Raw genomic sequence first — 21,274 nt, 5'->3', positions numbered from 1 at the left:
CCTGAAGAGAATCTATTCTTGACCCTATGAAGTCCATAATCTGAACAGGCTGAAGAGGGGACTTTGTGAGGTTTATTGTGATACCCAGCAGGTTCGACAACTGAAGAAAGGAATTTCTGGCTAGCACAAGTTGATACCTGGTGGAGGCGGTGAGGAGCCTATCGTCCAGGTACTGAAAGACCTGAATGCCCTGAAGCCTCAGGTGGGCCACTACAACTGCCATGACCTTGGTAAACACTCTGAGGGCTGTGGTGAGACCGAAGGGTAGGACCCTGAACTGGTAGTGACTGGCTCCTAGCCGAAAGTGGAGGAACCTCCTGGATCGCCTGTCCATCAGATATGGTAGTATTTATCCTTGAGGTCTACCGAGCACATCTAGTCTTCCTCCTACTAGAACGGCAGGATGGACTGTAATGTGACCATCCGGAACTTCTCCTTGGCAATGGACAAGTTCATCGTGGATAGGTTGAGAATCGGCCTCAAGTCCCCTGTCTTTTTTGGCACCAAAAAGAACCTGGAATAGATGCCTGATCCGGACTGGTCTGGGGGCACCAGCTGGATTGCTCTTTTGCCTAACAGCTTTTCTATTTCCAAAGCTGCCACCTCCCTTTGACCGGGTGGGACGTCCGGGAGGCACCTTGTGGATAAGGGACTGTTTATGAAGGGAATGGAATAACCTCTGGATATTATTCGAAGCACCCAGCAATCTGATGTTATGGACTCCCATTGAGCTAGGTGCCTCGAAAAATGCCCCGATTGCCTCCAGAGTGGCGCAGTCGGGCAACCCCTCAGGGCTGCTGCGCGGGTCGATCCGATAAAGGTTCCCGTGACCCGAAGTTCTTCGGTCCCCCTCTGCCTCTGGACCCATGTCCACCTTGTCCCCCTCTGCCTCTAGGGGAAAAGGAGTCTGGAGCATTCCGGGAATGCTGAGACATCCAGAACCACAACTACTGCCCTCGCTGGTTCCTGGAGAAGGACCTTTGAGGGTTGGAGAAGCGGATCCCGGCCGACAGCATCTTCCCATCCTTCTCACTCTGGACTAGCGTGTCTCGGACGGTCTTCCCGAACAGGGTCAAACCGTCAAAAGGGGCATTCGCGAAGGATGCCTTGAAAGGTTCAGAAAAATTCAAAGCCGGAGCCAGGCATGACACCTCATGGCAATACTGGACCCGGTTGCCCTAGCGGTTCCCTTGGTGGCGTGAGAGAGTAAACGCATGGACGTATTTGTAACGGACTTAAAAGTGGCCATACGAGCCGTGAATGACAGTTTATTCTTGGCCGAAATGGACTCGGGGGAGACTCCGCATACTCTTTCACAAGGTCGTGCTGAAGTCTAATCATGTGGGCCACATAGTTCAGCGCCCTTATCGCAAAGGAAGCTGAAGCAAATGTCCACTTTCCAAGACGATCCATCGTCCTAGACTCCTTGTCCGGAGGATGGACCGAAGAACTTTCCTGGGTCAGTTCCTTTTTAGTGGAAGCCGCAACCACCATGGCATCAACTGGGGAACCCTTGCTCCATGCGGGCTTGTCAGTAGGAAGGCTCACCACTTTATCTGGCCGTTTTGGTATTGGCTCTACAGTGTCTGGTTCCTTCCAATCTCTGGTGGTAATGAGGTCCACCAGAGGATCAGCCGGGGGGACATCCAAGAGGTAGATGGGCCTGCGAATGCCTCCAGACATACCGACTCATCCGAAGAAGGCTTTTGGGTGGACCAGCCTCCCCTCTGGTGGAGAATTTCTATTATGTCTCCGAAGGAAACATCTTCGGGGGTGATCTGGGGGGATCCTTCCCCTTCCTCCAAGTCGGTATCCTCAGTGAGGGACTTGGGGGAGTCCATGTGCCTCCTCTTGCACTGGCATTTGCGAGGGACCTCCTTGGGGGGACTCTCTGGGGAGGGCTCACAAACAGTTTCGTATTACTCGAGGAGAACCCGTCTGGGGCGTATCAGACACAGGCTGTCCCTGGGAGGACTGGATGATAGAAGACATACTCAACTGCGAGGGAGCAGGGTCAGACTCCAAGGAAAGAGTGATGGGTCTCGATCCTCCTGAGAGTACTCTCCCCACAACGTCGAAGGCCGAAGGGGGACCGGCTTCTCTGAAACTGGTGGAATGAGTAGCCGTGCACCTCGGATCCGACGAGGGGATCGGAGCCAAGCCCGGAACAGCCAGACCCAGAGGGATGGTATGCCCCGACCACAATGGAGCAGACGACACACTCATCACCAACACCCAGATCCCGGCTCCGAGAGCTCAGATCCAACATAGGATCCGACAGACTCAAGGGCATGGCCAGCGTCGAGGCTGGAGGAACCATCGGCACCAACCCCCTGACTCTGGGGCTCCTCGGATTCAAGAACTCCGAAACCTGAAGATGGATTAGAGAAGGAGCTATCGGGGCGAACATCGGAGCCAAACTCCCAGCTGCAGCAGGAGGGGGAGCCAGCAACACTCCCATCTGCAATTGAGTCTGAAAGAATCTTTTCATCATCCGGTCCATGTCAGCTTCTGAGAGGCTCCTCGTGGATCTGGAGGACGCTACTAACACTGGCCGGGAGGGCCAATGCGAGGACGACCTTGAAGTGGGCCGAGCCTCCTCCTCCAGCTCTGAGGAGAATCGAGCCAAGAGGAAGATGACCTAGCAACTTTTTCAGGTGTGGAGACCACTTTAGCAGGGGGGGGGGCGAAGGATCCGAGTCTGCTGGTCTCTTGCAACCCCTCTCCTTGTCTCTCTCTCTCTCTCTCTCTCTCTCTCTCTTTCTCTATCCTTCTCTTTATGCTTCACCTTCCTGGCCTCTCTGTTGCCCTGTTTTGAAGTGGGAGTGGGAGTCCCAGACAGGGGAAGAGGGCCAGAAGCTTGCACAGCTACAGCCATGGCTGAAGAAGAAGAAGTCGCTGATTCTGCTGGAAGAAGACCAGCCAGAATCAGCTTGGTCCTGCGATCCCGCAGGGCCCGAGGGTTGAAAGCTGCACAGATCTTGCAGCCCGAAGTAAGGTGGGGAACCCCTAAACTCACCACGCACAATGTGTGACCATCGGCCGATGACAGCTTATGGCCACACTCTGTGCATTTAGAAAAAGGTCAGCTTTTGAGACTCCAACATAGCCACCCCTACAGTAATCAAGGCTAAATAGTCAAACGCACACACACATGCCAAGGGCGGGAGGGGGGGCCTACACAAGGGAAAAAGTTTACAACTTTAAACTTTCTTTCCCTGTCTTTCTTTTTTTTTTCTTTTCAACGGTAAACCAAGGGAAACAAGGGAAAATAACTAGCTACTCACACACACTAACAAAGCGCACTGCTAAAGTTTGATCTAAAATCCCACTTTACCTGCCTGGAGCTCAGAGATCACGTCTTGACGAAGCTGCGGCAAACGAGATCGGAGGATTGGAAGGAGGTTGCAGTGTAGTATGGGTAAGGGGAGGAGCTTGGAGCTCAGATATTTAGCTTGGTAAGCAGCTTTTATCCGTATCAGATCCAAAACCCACAGGTTGATTGGGGGGCCAGGACCAAGGTGCAGTCATTGCAAGAAACTCTGTTAAGACTGGTACAAGGAAATGGGCCATTCAGGAGGAGTGGGGGGAAGTGGCCCAAGTATGAGTATTTAATTACTGATTAAGAGTCTGCTGGCAAAAACTGGAAATGTTTCCCTTTATTTATAAAATGTTTGTTAAAGAGAACCTAAGAAAATGGTTACTGTCTGCTTAAGTAAATTTTTATATGGTAGCACCAGCAATGTCAGTGTGTACAAAAGCTGGGAAGGGAAAAAAAAAGGAGCTTGAGCACAGCCTTCCCCCACCCTACAACAGTAGTGCGGCATAGAACTGAAAGCATTTTAAGTCTTTCTATGAGACCTTTCTGGAACTTACAAAGCTATCCATATTTTTTAATCACTGCCAAGAAAATCACATGAAAAACAGAGACAGTGTAAGTGACTTTTTTAATTAAGGTTTGGTAAGGGTATTGTGCAGTGCACTCTAACAAAGTTAAGTAACTCAGAAGGTTGCCTATGGAAGGAATTACTTCCCAGCACTTCAGCAGACCAGAAGTTTACCACGGGTTCCCAATATATTAATCAGTAGGTTGCCTATGGAAGGAATTACTTCCCAGCACTTCAGCAGACCAGAAGTTTACCACAGTTTCCCAATATACTAATCAGTAGTAGACTGCTGGGATTGCCATCCTATAATATTCATGTAAGACGGGAGAAATGCACAAAGCCTTATGATAGAAAATAACTGAAAGAGCAGAATTGGAGATGAAATGCAGACTGCTTGTAAAAAGAAGTAACACGTTTGTGCCCATCTCATACGGACAGGGTCATAACTACTCCATGGATTAAAACCAAGGAAAGAGTATGACATTTTTTTCATCCTTTCATGTACGCATTATAAAGAGAAACCACAGAAGTAGAAATCAGTTAGCAATACAAAAGTATAGGCTGAAACCTAACATAGTAACCAACCATTTTTTAAACTAAGTTCTTTTTCTCCCTGTTCCTAATCTCTTTGGCTTCTATCCAGCACTCGCACCACTCTGAAGTCCTCACAGCACTGCTTTTGCCTACTCATACCTCTATAAAGACTCCAAGTTGTGGAATGCTGGCACCAAACTCAGCACTCTATATTGGGCTGAGAGTAAATGTGCAGCCTAATGTCTTCAACTAACTTTTGTATAAAACTTGTTTCTTACAATAGCCTAATGTCTTCCCAAACGCGTATACCATCAAGCCACGTGCATGCAATCCAAATGACCTGTTGGACAGGACTCCAAACTATGATTGTCTATCCTTGTTAGCCAAAAGCTCCAACATACTGGCACCTCTCTAGTCTACAGAATAAGGGATACATGTTGATCAACTGATGGCACTATTACAAAGTGCTGATCGAAAAAAAATAACGAGTGAAACAATTTTGGCCAAACCTTGGAGACAAGATTTTTGCCCCATTGCATCCCACCCACAATCCCCAAACTGAAATACTACTACTCTGAGATAACAGGGAAGGAAAAAGAAAACTACTTTCACTGACAGTGGAGTTTTGCTCACTTTTCTTTGATCATTCAGCACTCAATAATAGTGCTGTGGAGCGAATGACAAGCACCACAGAAAAAAATACTCACTCGGTACTTTGTAAATTTTCCTGGGCAGCTCAACGTTGAGTGTCAAGTAAATAAGGACCCTTTGCTTTATCAACTATCAGATTTCACTGGTTACAGCCTAACAACTGGTCTCCATGCATACTTTATTCCCTTCCCTTCCCTTAGCAAGTCTTTTCTTTATTTATTCCTTAATGGACACTTAGGTATGTAGGCTAGTACAAAGAACATTTTCCAGTACAAAGAACATCTTCCATTACAACCCAAATCAGGCAGCTGAAAAAAACTTACAAATGAATAGAATTACAAATTGTTAGAATAAGTGAAATACCATTTAGAAAGTATACAAACTTGCCAAAGCAATGAAGCATCCCGCAATTAGGTAGAAATTAGATGAAATAAGGCAAGCACTAAACTTCCCCGCTCTGGTATCCCTTCCTAATTTCTACTAGTAAATCAGGTCCGAGTATGGCTACATTACCACTAAGTGCTTGAATATCACAGTAAATGCCATTCACAGTTAAGTATACTTAGTACCAAGGATGAAGCCTACCAAAGGAAAATGTGTCATACAGCTGGGATACATAAAGATTCGTCAGTGCTTCTACTGTCACTGTTAATGTACCTAAAGCATGAGGTAATCCCTCAAAATCAATAAACTGATGATACTCATACACAGAGTACCACACAAATAGCTGTATACGGTATATGGACAGACACATGTACCTGGAAATAAAACAAAAAAACTAAAACCAAACATATTCTTGTAATCCACCTGGCCCCATGAAGGAGAGATGGAATCCTGGCTTCATATAGCAGCAATGGCACTGGATGGACCAGACAGGGAGAGAAAGGAGTGAGGGGGGCATGCATCGGGGAGGCACACAGAGTGGAGTGAAATCCTTGATAGAGACTGTGGAAAACCACTCATGCTTGGGAGGGACAGTGTTAGTTAAGCAGATGTTCTTCTAAGCAGCCCAACGCATGCCTCCTCTCCAGCACTTTGCAAAGTGCAAGAGGGGAAGCTAGGACTACAGTCATTAAACAAAACAAAAAAAGAAAAAAAGAAAAGCAAACTCAAACCACACCTGATGGGTTTCTAAATGATGGGCCTTCCTGGTTCTTCACCCTGATGATGGAGAATGGACTGATTTGGTTGGGACTTATAACTGACAAACAGCAGTGGCAACAAGCAAAAAAAAAAGAAAAAAAAAAAGCCACAACAAAATATTTTCTATGTTTATGAATACACTGGTCCATACATTAACAAGCACAATTACTGTGGGATCCTCACACATCCATAAGTGTCTGCGTTTGCACATGCGCACATATGCTGTGCAGACTACTACTCACAACAGGTAAAACTGCAAGATCTGTTATGTACAAATTGTCATGTTATGTACCCTAACTGAAATATGGTGTTTTTTTTTTTCAATCGCACTCTCTGCAATGCAAACACACGAGACATGATGCCTCTAAACTCCCCCCTTCAGTTAAGACTGGAGTTCATTGTACTGAAGTGCATTTATAATGCCATAGGTGCCTCTTTAATATGCCACACCAGCAGTAGTTTTGAGAAGACATGCATGGCTTAGAACATAAACTTATACTGGTGGTGCAAGTCAGTAACTACTCCAGGATATGTTGTTTGGACAGCCAGCCAACATTATGTTTAACATCTAAAAGGAAAGAGATGTATTTATTGCCTTGGAAATGTTATGCTAATCAACAAACAGGAACTTGTGATCAGGTATGACCCCAGATGACATCACTGTAGGTATAAAAGAAGATGCTGTTGTACCACTGTACGTTGATGCATCAAGGTCAGGTAGGAGATATTTGGTTCTTTAGAGGATAACTTGCCCTCTCTAAACATCTTTTACAGCTTATTTTTGAAATTTCTCCTTTGTCAGCCCTAAAATAACTATCCTTGCTTTCCTGCCTTTTGCCCTCTTCCATTTTTATGAAAAAAAAACGTGGAAACAAGTAGGTAAAAATATATACTTTAAATAATTATTTCTTTTGAGGACTGGAACTGTGATCTCCCCAGGCCTCCGCTGAAAATGGACATGTATCCAGACAAACTATCCTGGTCAGCAAATGTAAAATGAATAAATAAAATAAATAAAGAAATAAAGAGGCAGGGCTTTGAGGCAATCAGCGCAGGACATTGTGTTTACTCCCTGCATTCTTTTTGTAAGGAACCTTTGTGGAATTTCCAGTTGCTGCATGTGTCTGGACAGGTACATACTAAAGGGCGCATTATACTCTATGATGGGTTTGATGACAGCCAAATTCAGTAATACGATGGCCTCTCTGGACCTAGATGCTATGCCCTTGCTTACAAGTTGAGTAACAGACGAATTTTCTAACTACCTTGGATACATTTTGGTCGAAGGCTAGGTTACTAGCTACACAGGTTCCCAGATCCTTGAATAGTGAATCAACTTTTAGGCGTGTTTTACTGATCATGTATTTATCCAGGGTGGTAAATTCCCCAAAAGGTACTATAACGCATTTCTTGATACTGAGTTTTAAGCCATGCCTTTGGCACCAAGTGTTTGTCTGTGTTAGACCTTCCTGAAGGGTGTTCTCATCTTGGGGGGATTCAATGACTCCTCCCAGTTTGCAATCATCTGCAAACTTAGTTAGCCAGAGGCCTCTGACATAGGTTCATAGGTTCATACTAGGCTATCTGCCCTAGGGCATTTAAAAGCCTAGCCAGAGTGTGTTTGGCTTTCGCCACCCATTTTAAATTAATTTTGCTATGCCCTTTTTCGAGGTTAGTATACTGTGCCTCTGTCTAACAGTGACACAGAAGTGATACCCGGGGTAAACCTATGATCTCCCATCCACTCATCAAGATTCCTCTTGAAGAGAGTCAATGAGGGACTCTGCCTAACCTGGACTGGGATTTTATTCCAGAGTGAAGGGAGTCTCTGGGTTATGAATCTGTCCCTCCAGCATGTCCTATTTATTTCAGTGCTGAGGTTCAAGTCTCTCAAGCGCGTGGCTCGATGGGATTTGGATTTTCTGAGGTGCAGCATGTCCATTAATTCCTGGTTGGGCATGGCTTTATACGTCAGGCACAGATCGCCTCTGAGCAGGTGGTATGCCACCGAGTAGAGCTGGAGTTTCTTTAACCGGGCAGCATATGGCATCTGTTTGAGCCCTTTGATCCTCTTGGTGAGGTACTTTTGGGGTCTTTCCAGTTGCTGCAGGTGTCTGGTAAGGTACATCCCAAAAGGGGCATTGTACTCAATTATGGGCCTGATGAGGGATGAGTAAAGAGGCACGATGACCTCCCCTGATCTAGATGTGAATCCCTTCATGATTAGGTGGGCTATATAAAATGTTTTTCTAACCACTTTGGCCACGTGGTTGTCAAATGAGAGATTGCTATCAACTTGGGTCCCCAGGTCCCCAATTACTTTTTCTGTACTTAATGGATTACCACCTATGTGGTAATTTGTGAGCACTTCGTTTTTGCCAAAGGGGATGACTATACACTTTCCATGGCTCTGGCACCAGTTGTCTGTTTCTATGAGGCCAGAGGATGCTTGTGTCAGGTGGAGAGTTGATTGCAGTCATGTCAGCCACAGTCCTTCCGTGCTGGCCTGTACCAACAAGAGAGGTCCCAGGACTGAACCTTGTGGGACGCCACTTGTAACTGGTTTGGAGTCTGACATGGCTCCAGCAATTCTAACCATGTGGGTTCTGTCCTTGAGCCAGTTTGCAACCCATCTAGTGACATAGGGGTTTATATTTAAGCTGGTGAGCTTATCTATAATGCCCGAGTGGGATATTGTATCGAAGGCTTTTTAATCCATGCATTTATAATTTAGTCCTTTAGCTTCCTTTGTGGGTAAGGTTGGTTAATGTATTCAAGCCTTTAAAAACTAAGTTATCACCTTAGAGTTCTAGAAAACTCTCATTGAAAGAGGTCAAATATCAATCATCAGTTGTGTTTGCCATCACATATGGCTCAAGACAAAATATCCTGGTACCTTGTAAGTAACATGGTTTTGGAATTATTAATGCAAATATGAACAATCCATATTAATGAGTTGGTTGCTTTAATAGGTACAGAACAATTAATTAAGTGGTCAACTACATTCTTATATAAGGGGTTGGTTTCAACTATTGTAGTATTTGCTGATGAAGTTACATTGTTAATGAAAAACACGGTGAACAAGTTATGTTTTATTCGTGTGTTAATAAAGTTGGAGTTCGTGCCTACAGTGGTTCCAGGTGCTTCGTTTTTTTTTCCGTAAATATTTGTTGTGTTTGATATAGCCTCTAGGCTTACCCTTTTTGTGAAAATGTCTAAAGAACAAAAAGAAAGAGAACACAAGCCTTCGGGCTTCAAAAAATGTCAGAAGTGCTCGCAAAAGATGTCCATCACTGATGGACATGTTGTTTGTGTCTATTGTCTTGGTGCTATTAATTTCCAAGAGAACTGCATGTTCTGTCATTCGTTAGTGCCAGAATTCTTCAGGAAAGAAGAAACAAGTTGATTCTAAAAGGTCTTTTAAAGCCTTCCTTCAAAGAGACCATTCATAGCTCCTCCTCTTCTTCTTAATCTCCTTCATCAAAAAAGGAAAAAAAATCGCACAAGAGACAATCTCTAACTACATCAGCTCATTCAGAGCCGCCAGTCAAACTCCCGAAAATTTCTAAGGCCACTACTTCCTCGGCTCCACTACCCCTTCTGATGAGGAGTCAGTGTACCTGAAGGCTTTCGTGTCTCAACCATCAGCCTCCTGGGTGTCTCTGCCTTTCGATGAACTACTGGACCTGGTTAGTCGAAAGGCGTGGGAGTCACCCGACTCTATGGAATGAAACTGGTACCTCGGAGGCCAAACAAATTTTTGTCAGCTCCTTTGGGCAAAGAATTTTTAACAAAGGGAGTACCTGTAGATGCTATGGTGGTGGCAGCAGCCACCAAGAAGGAACTTGCAGAGACTTCCTCATCTGTTCATCCTCGAAATAAAGATTCTAGAACAATGGACAGATACGGGAAGCATATCTTTTCTTCAGCAACTTTTTCGCTGCGATCGCTGAACTACTTATCCTATTTTTATGAGGCTACAAAGAGATCTCCTGAAAGAGCTAGGAGATACTCTACAAGGTTCAGTAGCTTCAGGGGTGAATGATAAGGTCTCCTTCCCGCTGTCCACCTTAAATTCCATTGTCAACTCCTCCATGAAGCTAATATCATACGCAACAGATGCAGCGAACAAGGCAGCGGGATCTGGAGTTTCCCTTAGGAGACACTCCTGGATACGCTTGTGTAATTTTGCATAGCCCTTTACGTCTGCCTTCACTAAAGTCACTTTTGATGGTTTCTCACTTTTTGGAACCAAAGTAAGAGACAATCTTACCTGATGCGAGCAGGAAGGAAAATCTCTCTCTGCCATTGGAGTACGTTTTGTCGTACCTTCAAGACCTTATCCCAAAGGTTATAAGGGTGGAAAGATGTGGTTCAAAAGATCCCAGAGATTTTTCCAAGACGCACGGGTTGATACCTTCCCCAGGGGCAATGGGGGAGGTAATAATGGTAGACATCGCCCCAAAGACAGAGGGGGTCCGCAAAAACAGGGTGACCGCGATTCCTTTCGCGGACGTCCTTATCAGCGCTCCTGAAAGGAGGCCCGACTGCTCTACTCTGGAGGCAGTCGGGGGACATTTATCTATGTACCCAGAGGCCTGGTGAAATATCACAAATAACAAATGGGTACTAAACATAATATCCAGAGGATACGCCATCCCCTTTTCCAAACCTGTCCCAAAGACCAAAACACTCCCGAATGTTCCACCCAATCTAATGGAACAAGCAACTATAGAGGTTCAAAAGTTGCCTCAAAAAAAGAGTCATCCAAGAAGTTCCCGCAGACCAAATAGGATTTAGAACTTACTCAAGATTCTTTTTAGTGCCAAAAAGAACAGGGGACTGGAGGCCCATATTAGACCTAAGCAAGTTAAACGAATCTGTCAAGAAGTCAAAATTCCGGATGGTGACACTGCATCTATACTTCCCTTTTTAGGGAAAGACAATTGGATGTGCTCGATAGACCTTCAAGATGCTTACTACCACATAAAAATGGACAGGACATGAAAAAGGTACTTACGCTTCCAGCTGGGAGCCAGCCATTACCAGTTCAGAGCTCTGCCCTTTGGTCTCACTACAGCCCCCAGAGTGTTCACCAAATGTATGGCAGTAGTCACGCCTCATCTGAGGCATCTAGGATTCCATGTGTTTCCCTATCTAGACAACTGGCTCCTATCTGCCACCACCAAGCATCTACTCCTACAAACCCAGGGATCTAACTTTGGATGTCTGCAATCAGCTGGGCATTACAGTAAATTTTCAAAAATCTGACTTGTTGCCCTGTCAACGTATTACATTCATAGACGCAGATCTAGACACTTCATCAATGGTAGCACGTCTTCCAACAGAAAGAGTCATAGCTCTCAGACAGCAAATACTTCACATCCTTCCCATGGACAAAATAAAAGCAAAAGTAGTTCTACGCCTATTAGAAACAATGGCCTCCACGATTACACTAGTTCCTCTTGCCAGAATGCACATGAGGATTCTTCAATGGCTATTATTTTCCCAATGGTCACTTCAAGAGCTCCCAATGTCTCATCTGATCAGAATAACAGAATCTTGCAAGAATGACTTGAGATGGTGGATACACTCCACTCATGTGACAATAGGCAGACCTTTTGTTCCACTTCATCCAATAGCTACAGTGACCACGGATGCTTCCCAGACCGGGGGGGGGGGGCATTATCTGGGAAGAACAGTGCAAGGTACATGGCAAGATCACGAGGCTCACTTGCATATAAATGTTCTAGAGATGAGAGCAGTGCTTCTTGTGTTGCAAGCACTTCAAACCTTTCTCCCTCTAGAGACTATTGCGATCCAGTCAGACAATATGTCTGTGGTTTGGTACATAAACAAGCAGGGGGAACCAAATCCTACCCCCGGTGTCGAGAAGCCCTAAGGGTATGGCAATGGGCAGTTTCTTCTCAGAGCTTTATAATCGCAACGCACATTCTGGGGAAGCCCAAGATTATAGCGGACAAGCTGAGCAGAGCAATCCTAATGCCTCACTAGTGGTCTCTCAATTACAATGTAGCGGAAATGATTTTCCAGACATGGGGGCAGCCTTGCTGCGCTCTTTGCCACTCCCATGAATGCCAACTGCAGCAACTACTTTACCCTAGTTCCCCCTCCAGGGGAGGCACCCAGAGACGCTCTTGCTCACGACTGGCCCTCAGGACTTCTATATGCCTTTCCGTCATTTCCTCTCATACCCTGAGTAATTCAGAAAGCTCAAAGCTCGGGAAGCAGGATAACTCTCATTGCCCCTTACTGGCCTCGCCAAGTTTGGTTCCCCATCCTGTGGCCCCACCTTAAGGAGAAGCCTTGGATCCTGGACCCAGTGCCACATTTGCTGACTCATAAGTCGAGGGAGCTTCATCCGTCTCTCCACACCCTAAAATTGACAGCTTGGCTGCTCCAATTCCCAATTTAGTCTGGCTTCACAATTTTACTCCCACTGTTAGACATATCTTAATGTCCTCCCATAAAGCTTCCACTAGAAACCTTTATTCGAGTAAATGGAAGAGGTTTTCCCTGTGGGCTCAAGAAAAGAACATTGATCCTTTCTCTGCACCTATTCATTCTATCTTGGAATTTTTGGTGGAATTGTTTCAACACGGCTCAGCTGCAGCAACCATCAAAGTTCAACTTGCTGCAATTTCTAATTTTCATATTGGCGATACTTCTCAAACTTAATGTCACACAGGTTGCCTTCTTAAAAGGTGCTTTCTTACTGAGACCTCCCTTCAAGGAACCTCTCTCTCCTTGGGATCTACATTTTGTTTTGTCTCATCTCACTTTACCTCCCTTTGAACTCTCTTCGTCTGCAGACCTCAAGTTCCTTTCATGGAAGACCTTACTTCTGGTGGCTATAATGTCTGCTAGAAGGGTGTCAGAGCTGCAAGCTCTTTCTGTTAAACCACCATATTTGATATTTCATAAGGATAGGGTATCCTTACGTACAAACCCTTCCTTTTTCTAAACGTTGCTTCTCCAAACAACATAAACCAATCCATAGAACTTTCAGTATTCATTCCTCGGCACAACAACAAGGCAGAGTACAAATTACACCAACTGGACGTGCACATACAACTCAGATTCTATTTGCATAGAACCAAAGACTTCAAAAATCTGACCAATTATCTGTATCCTTTTCTGATGCAAAAAAAGGATCCTCGGTCTCAAAAACCACTCTTTCTAATTGGCTTTCAAATTGTATTACTTTTAACTACAAATCAAATCACAAGGATTTACCTTTCAAAGTAAAGACTCATTCCACTAGAGCATTGGCTACGTCATCTGCCATTCAAGCCAGAATTCCCATAGATAATATTTGTGCAGCAGCTACTTGGTCTACTCCACATACTTTTATTACTCATTACAAAGTGGATTTGGCCTCCAGGGACAGGGCATCCTTTGGTTCCATGGTACTTAAAGGTATGCTCCTGTGAGCCACCCAGGAGAAAGGTGCTAGGGACGCTGTCCCATCATTGTAAGAATGAAGGCGAGATAGGACAACATAAAGAAGTTATGTACTCACCATAACGTTCCATGTTGTTGTCCATCTCGCCATTCATTCTTACGAACCCTCCCTCCTTCCCCCTGCCAAGGACTTCTTGTGGACCTGGTAGATTTCCACTACCTCAGGGGCTTTGTCTTAGCTTGTTTCTCCTTCCAGTACATTTGGTATGGACTTACACACTTGTTTATATGTATATGTTTGTAGATATGCATATAGTGTACATATTGCTCAATATTAGCAGCAAACAAGATCTGGGGAATTACACCACTGCATTGTGGGATACTTTTTTGCCATGAGCCAAGTTTGAGATATTCAGCTAAGTATTCGACCAAGTCGGTGCAGAGGATCGGCTCCGAACCCATCATTGTAAGAATGAATGGCGAGATGGACAACAAAAAAGGAACGTTATGGCGAGTACATAATTTCTTTTTTTCCCTTGCACCCATGTGGGGAGCTTTGTCTACTGCACATAATCTGTATACTAATTCCATGGTGACACCATCACAAACATACCCATCGCTACACCACATTTAGAGAACTTTGCTCCCATCGCTATACCACATTTAGAGAACTTTTCTCCCATCGCTATACCACATTTAGAGAACTTTGCTGCAACAAAAACAAAGTACAAAAGCATGTAAAACCAAATTCCCCAAGTAGAATCACCAAAATGTTCACAAAATAAGAGGTTTCCAAATAACATCAGAAAGTATGCTAACCTCAAAAAATAAAGCACCATTACGATCAGTTACAAAACTGCAGCACCCTCTCCTGTTGATTTAACAGGCTCTCACTGCTAAAACAGTCTTCAACTAAACTGTACCCAACGACAAAATGCTTCAAAATACTGACACGTATTTACTACACTGTGCATAGCAAAAGGAACCAAAATCTTAAACTTTACCAGCCCTTATCAGGCATATGCAACCATTTGCTAAATGTGAAAAAATTCAAAATGAATATTAAATCAAGTGCTCAATACATCTACAACTATCTAAAAATGACAAATGCAGCTGATTTCACTACACTGCCATTCAGTAATCATGTATCAACACTTCTACTTTGAACTTGCATGGAATCCTCACTGTCCAGAAATTCACTCTGCAAGCAATCAAGTTTCTGTTAATAATCCACGCTCCAGAAAAGTTTCAGATACCAGTATAAATTCAGCTCAGACTTAAAACATCTCTCAATCTTTCACTAGAAAAGACATTTTCTCTGTGCCCTTATCTCTTTATTGTGAACAGGGACAGCAATGTGTGCAACAACTGATGCCAACATAAATTCACATGCTACAGAAAATTCTGTCCATACTGGCTGTTCAGCAAATTGGAAGAAACTCTCTCAAAGAATTAAGTATGCTAAAAGTGCGAGCTATATACCAACCCTGCTACTGTAACCGAGGAATGTGTGCCAGATGAAGAGTAATGAAGCACATTTTAGTAATGAAACAGCTAGCTCTCACTATGTTAAACTGTCATCAGTTAGAAAGAGAAAACAATAAAAAATTGTTTTGCAGTAATTGATTAAAGATTCTTCTCTTCTTTATTAGCAGGCAAGGCAAGACAATGTGGAACTCACCCCATACCTCTCACCCTCTTAAAGCAAGAAATCTGGACAAAGCCATACTTAAAAATGGGACAAAGGCCCAAAAAAATAGGGACAATTTTTAAATATTGCTCTCACAAACTTAGAAAGTTGATAGAATAACAGGTTTGCATTAGCATGATTTTTTTTGTGGGAATGAAGCCTGAAACTCAAATGTCTGTTATTATTTTCTAACTTCAATTTTAAATGATTTGCCGCTAGTTTGCCAGAAAACCACAATTTCATGAAAAAGGATCAAAAACATGAGGCAAAAATCTGGACATTCTGTGAAAATCTGTACAGTTGAGAGGTATGCGACTCGCCCCACTTCATAAATACTTATGCCGTTAATTGCCCTGGCACTGAAGATCTGGCTAATAAAAATATACATGTATACCTGTTTATACATGAAATAATTATCTGTGACTTATGCTACTGTGCACCTGACTTTCCCCACTGCACATACCAGGTGCTGACTCTCTCTTCTCTGAGGAATCTTGGAGGAGTGTATGGGAGTTTAGTATCACTTCGGGTATCACTTCTGTGTCACTGACAGACAGCAGTTATACTAACTAAAAAAAAAGGGCATAGGCACAGTACTAACCTCGAAAAAAGGGCAAAGCAAAATTAAAAAAAATTGGAAAAGCCAAAAAATATACTCTGCAGGGCTTATAAATGCCCTAGGGCAGATAGCCTAGTATGAACCTATGAAAGTAAAAGGGAAGATGTCTGAGTGGCAGTCATTAATGGAACAGGCACAACAGAGGTGGTTACGGGGGTTTTGCCGGGCCTAATAATCATCAGTGGAATTTTTTTACTTGGCCATCCTGAAAAATGGATGGTCTCCCCCTTCTTTTTAGTAAACAGATATTGCTGGGCATAGAATAAACTACCAGAAGAGAACAAGAATTATGATTCTCCTTAACAGTTAAACCGCTACCTCATTTTTATTTCCCCTTTAAATTTTCAAAAATCTAACTGGCAGTTGTAACTTATTTACACAAGCAAACATTCTCTGGACATCCTTAGCAGCAGCCACATGACAACTAATCCCAGGACAATCACTCCCCAGTATTAGTCCAATATCCTGCCCAATCAATTATGACCCTCCATAGTGTCAGACAGCCCAGAGTGAGGGTGAAGTATGAAGTTACTAACTTTTACTGCCGATAGGCAGCAGTCTCAAGGGATGAAAATCATTATGTGCATGCATACACACACACACATTGCAGCTATATGTAACCATTGCCGTAAGAGAGTGTGTGTGTGTGTGTGTGTGTGTGTGTGTGGGGGGGTGCTACTGATAGGTGGTTTCTACTGTCATCATGCACTCAGGCACTACACTCATTAAAGCACTGAAAAACTGCTGCAATCATAGGTGCCGCACAAATTACTGATGCAGACTAGAAAACTAACATTATTATTTCTGGCACCATAAACCCTTTATTATTTACTTGTGAAGTGCAGTTTCCTACTGAACACAAACACTTTTTACTAAAACCCTCCAAAAGCATCACCACTGTCGGAGGCACAGTTGCACCTGCACACCTAGGCATGGCAAAATATGCAGAGAGAAAGTTATGTACTTCTCTACTTTATTATGTACCATTTACAGGTGCTGGAAGAATACTAACATTGTTTTCTTTCTCACAATAGCATCACTTAACACCTGGGTGTTAAATGCACTGCTGAGCGAGGAAAGGCAAGCATATGGAGGTGTGTGTGTGTGTCTCAAAAGTGCACCTCCTACCTACACAGTCTCCAACTGCCATGTCACCTCAAAGCACTGTACACAGAAAAAAAAAAGAAGAGGCACAAAACAGTCAAGATTCCAGCATTCCTTTCACCACATATAAATCACCTTATTACTTCCAAACAGCTCTACAAGACTACTTTCTGTCAATGCAATATAAACCATGCAAGCATCCTGTTGTGTAGCGGTTGACTCTGATTTGTAAAGTATTACTTGACAATAACCTAATACAATAGCACAGTATGATTCCCTTTATCATGCTGGTTTCACTGTGAGGAATTCTTAACTACTGTCCCAGCTGCAAAGCTTTTGGGGTGGGGGAGGAGCAAATGGTCAGACACAGACAGCACAATCCCAGAACACATAATCAAGCAAGAAATTTTCTTGTGCAATTCTTTAAAATTTGAAAAGTCAAAAACCGAAACAAACATATTAAAAACAAAAACATACAGTATTCCCATTTTTAAATGTCTGCCGCAGAGACTGGATCTTGGCTTTCAGCTTTGGTTATTTTATTTATATTTCCTCTGTCTTCTTCATCACACACGTATATGATGTATGGGTCAAAGGTATTTCTGCAAATGCTTGTGTTTGTTTTACTAACAGATTTTAAGCGCAAAATACACGATCATTTATGGTACCTTACTTCTAAGCCTTGAGACTTTCTAGTAGCACGTACATGGACCATCAATGATAGCTTCAGTTACAGGGACTGTAAACTTTTTCTCCTCTGTGCATAGCTCTCAACCAAAAAGGGGCAAATCCAGAAATAATCAGGGACACTTTTCATATATTAGTATTACTAACTTAAGACATTAACAAAATAGAAGAACAAGAGTGAATATGCATTTTTCTAAAGTAAGAGAAGTCTCTAATTATTGTCATTATTTATTAAGTGTAATTCATCTTTTCTCCAAAAGTCACAACTTTTAGTTGGGATTAAAGGGAACAAAGCTAAAATTTCGGTCAAAATCAGGGACATTCTAGAGTATGTGTGCTGTAGCACCTATATAACAGGTTGTTGAAACCATACTACCAAGAACTGCGGAATCCACATCTAATAACAGACAAAGGCCAAAATAAATGACGAGTGAGTGTTTTACGTGGTTGAAGAGTGGTAAAAACAACGTAGAACATATTTTAATTAACTGTATCATCTCGAAAAAAACACAGAAACTCTATTCCACTGTAACCAAACAGGTTACATTAATGCCCATATGCGAAACGAATCTGTCAGTATGATGTAGGGAATAAAGACTGCTATGTGCACATTCATAATTGCTAATGTACAAGAGCAACAATCGATTAATTAATCCCTGACTGTGTCTGAATGATGCAATAAGAGGGTTGTGTGCTTTGCTAAAAACTACCACGTGTCCATGATGATGCAAACTATGTAAGCCGCTCATGGTGCAGTGGCCCCCCACAGTGCCCACACACAATTACATGATTAGCTATATTACTGTTTTAGGATAGGCACAGCCCTCTTTACACTACGCAAACAGTTCTTTAAAAGTGTAAAATAAAAGGCACTCCTGTCCCAATGTAACCGTCGGCACAAGCGTTGGTACTTCACAATCACCCTTAACTTTTTCTATTGTAAATTATTAAAATGTGAAATTTATGTTTAATACCTGTCAGATTCTCGCATCAGTCTTGCGACGGTCCTTATTTGACCCTCCACCTTCCCTTGTTGTCTTCCGTCAGTATTAGATGTTGTAAATCTATCAAACCAAATGCCTAGGAAATGAAGATAGCGATTGTCAACTGTCCCCAAACCAAGAAGCACCGTACTACATGACTTCCTCTACCAGTATCCCGCCTATATCCACCCTCTCAGTACAATCCGCCCTCGCCTTCAGCACTCAGAACATCGATACGCGGTACACTGAGTTATAAATATGCATAAGATGGGAGGAGCAATGAGTTAACCCACCGGGGCAGATCAGTAAAACGTTTGCTTTGCTCATTTTATTTATGTGTTATGTATACAAACACAGCTGCACAATAACATACATTTTCTGAAAGGTATGAATTCTGAAGCTTAAATGTCTGTCATTGTTTTCTGACTTCAATATTCAATATGCCTGGAGAATGCAATTTATAAGAAACAGACCAAACTATGAGACAAAAATCTGGACACTGCGAAAATCTGTACAGTTGAAAAATACGATACATGCCTCTCTGAGAGGTATGAGACATGCCCAGGTCATACTGATATACTTAACAATGTTAGCAAAGGTTATCGTTGTAGAAAACAGTGGCAAAACACAGTGGTAAGTGACAACTGCTACAGTTTTCTATTTAAAAAAAACTTTAGAACCAGAATTAATTGGAAATTAGGCTATACAGATTTGTAGTGTGTGCGTTTTATATATATATATATAGCATACTTACAGTGTCAGTGAAGTTTGTCGGTGTCGAGGCAAAACTCGGTAACAAGTTACAGCTGCTGCAGTTTAGTGTTGAATCCTCTAGAGCCACAGTTCTTCTAAACTACTGAAAAGATGACTAAGTTACTGCATAGGATTACTCCTATAACGGTTCAAGTTAATGAGTCCTGTTTCTGTTTATCTGGTTTAAAGTTAAACTAAGAGTCTCCGATTCCTTTACACCAACAGATTCCTAGTACTTCCAGCGCCACTAACAGTTTCTGAGTCGCAAATGTCACGCGGGCGGGGGTGGGTAGCACCTCCTCCAATCAAACTTCAGAACATGACAGCACTTGCACCGCTACCTCTATATATATTTTGTTATAGAGTGGTTTATAATTCTACAATGTTAGAAGCCACGTGGATGTGTTTCCTGACTGATCAACAAGCTTTGCATCAATATGCGTTTTTTAGCAATGACAAGCATGAAACTTTAATGTATGGCATTCCCAGCATACTGTAATATTTAGGAATTTGCCAGAAAATCAAAAAGTTTACGAAGAATAGACAAGGCAAAAATAAGAGGCAAAATTGGGATCAGTTCAGTAAGAGCCCTGCTTAGACACCCGTCAACTGTCCCTGATTTTAGGGTCGTCCTTGATTTTTTTTTACTCAAATATTAACTTTATCCCTCTTAATCCCTCCTAAAACTGGTGACTTTAGACGAAATTACTCTTAATAAATAATGGCAATAATTAGAGAGTTCTTTTACACCGGGAAATGTATATTAATTTACATTATCTTATTCTGTCAAAGTCTCACGGTGTAAAGTGTCCCTTAGTTCTGGATTTGTCCCTTGTTCTGTTCAGATTTGTTTCCCTTTCAGTTGAGACATATGCTTAGAAAACGTGCATGAAAGGAGCTAGCTGTGCTACTTCTGGAGTACTCACTCTTTTTATCTCACTAGAGTACCAGCTGACCTTCTTCTTTCGGCTTTTCCGCTTAGGGGTAGCCACAGCGGATCACCTCTCCGCTCATGATTGGCAGTGGGGTTTTATGGTGTCCAACAACAGTAAATTATAGGTTAGACCACTTAAACCTATCACTGTTGACTGTTATCCTGACATGCACTGACCTCCATATGCTACCATTGATCTCCACTAATGCAGAGACAACCATGAGCAGCAGTGCCATCTGCACGTTACTGAAGTACTGACTGCAGTTCATGTTTAGGAAGTTTTCATACTGCAAATGCCAATGCAAAGTTTGATTGGTTTGTTCCATAGTGTTCCAGATTTTGTTGTTGAAAACTAACTCTCATAATATGGAACAAATGAGCAAAATATGGAACACGTATCAACAACTTACTAACAGCTTCAACTAGGAAGCTTACAGGAAACTTAAATGTGTTAATTTATTAGTTCATTGCTAAGCAGCCTAGCCAGCTTCCCTTCTGGTGCTCAAATTAACCTATCCGATTTAGTGTTAGATCAACCTTACCCATTCCATGGTTGACAATTATATATTAACCCTATTGAGAATAACTAGGATCATACTGTAGATAATTTGAGGGGGCCCATACTTGCGATAAAGCATTTAGGAGTTGCCTCTATCTATTAGCAGTACAGAGGGCAGTCCTGGGGTACATTTTCTTTTTCCCATCCATATATCCAAATTGCTATTAAATATAAACAGGGATGGACTTGGGAGTCTGTTCTAGAGCAGTGATATCCTCTGCAATATATACTTGTCCCTCCAAAACGTTCTGTTGATGTTTTCAGAAGAGGTTTAGATGCCTTAACCAAGTATTTCTGATGCCATT

At 42.8% G+C, this 21,274-nt stretch overlaps 1 protein-coding gene across 2 annotated transcripts in view; it reads right to left on the bottom strand.

The window, feature by feature from the left end:
* Window positions 1-19,711, bottom strand: part of SLC25A15 (solute carrier family 25 member 15) — a 423,035-nt gene extending 403,324 nt beyond the window's left edge. Inside the window, exon 1 of one of the 2 annotated variants that reach the window (XM_044071660.1) lies at window positions 19,478-19,711. Coding sequence is in view for 1 of the 2 variants with exons in the window: in XM_044071659.1 (XP_043927594.1) it covers window positions 18,715-18,731 (17 nt within the window). In the remaining variant the exon portion in view is untranslated. Of the gene's footprint in view, window positions 1-18,714; window positions 18,920-19,477 lie in introns of those variants that run through there. The other variant, XM_044071659.1, reaches the window with a different exon arrangement.
* Between the last annotated feature and the right edge of the window lie 1,563 nt (window positions 19,712-21,274).

This window comes from Protopterus annectens, chromosome 5.part0, assembly GCF_019279795.1.
Source record: "Protopterus annectens isolate FY-2018-M chromosome 5.part0, PAN1.0, whole genome shotgun sequence".
NCBI classification, from domain to species: domain Eukaryota; kingdom Metazoa; phylum Chordata; order Ceratodontiformes; family Protopteridae; genus Protopterus; species Protopterus annectens.
Note: the sequence above shows the minus strand (reverse complement) of the source record. Positions and strands in the feature narration are given on the sequence as shown.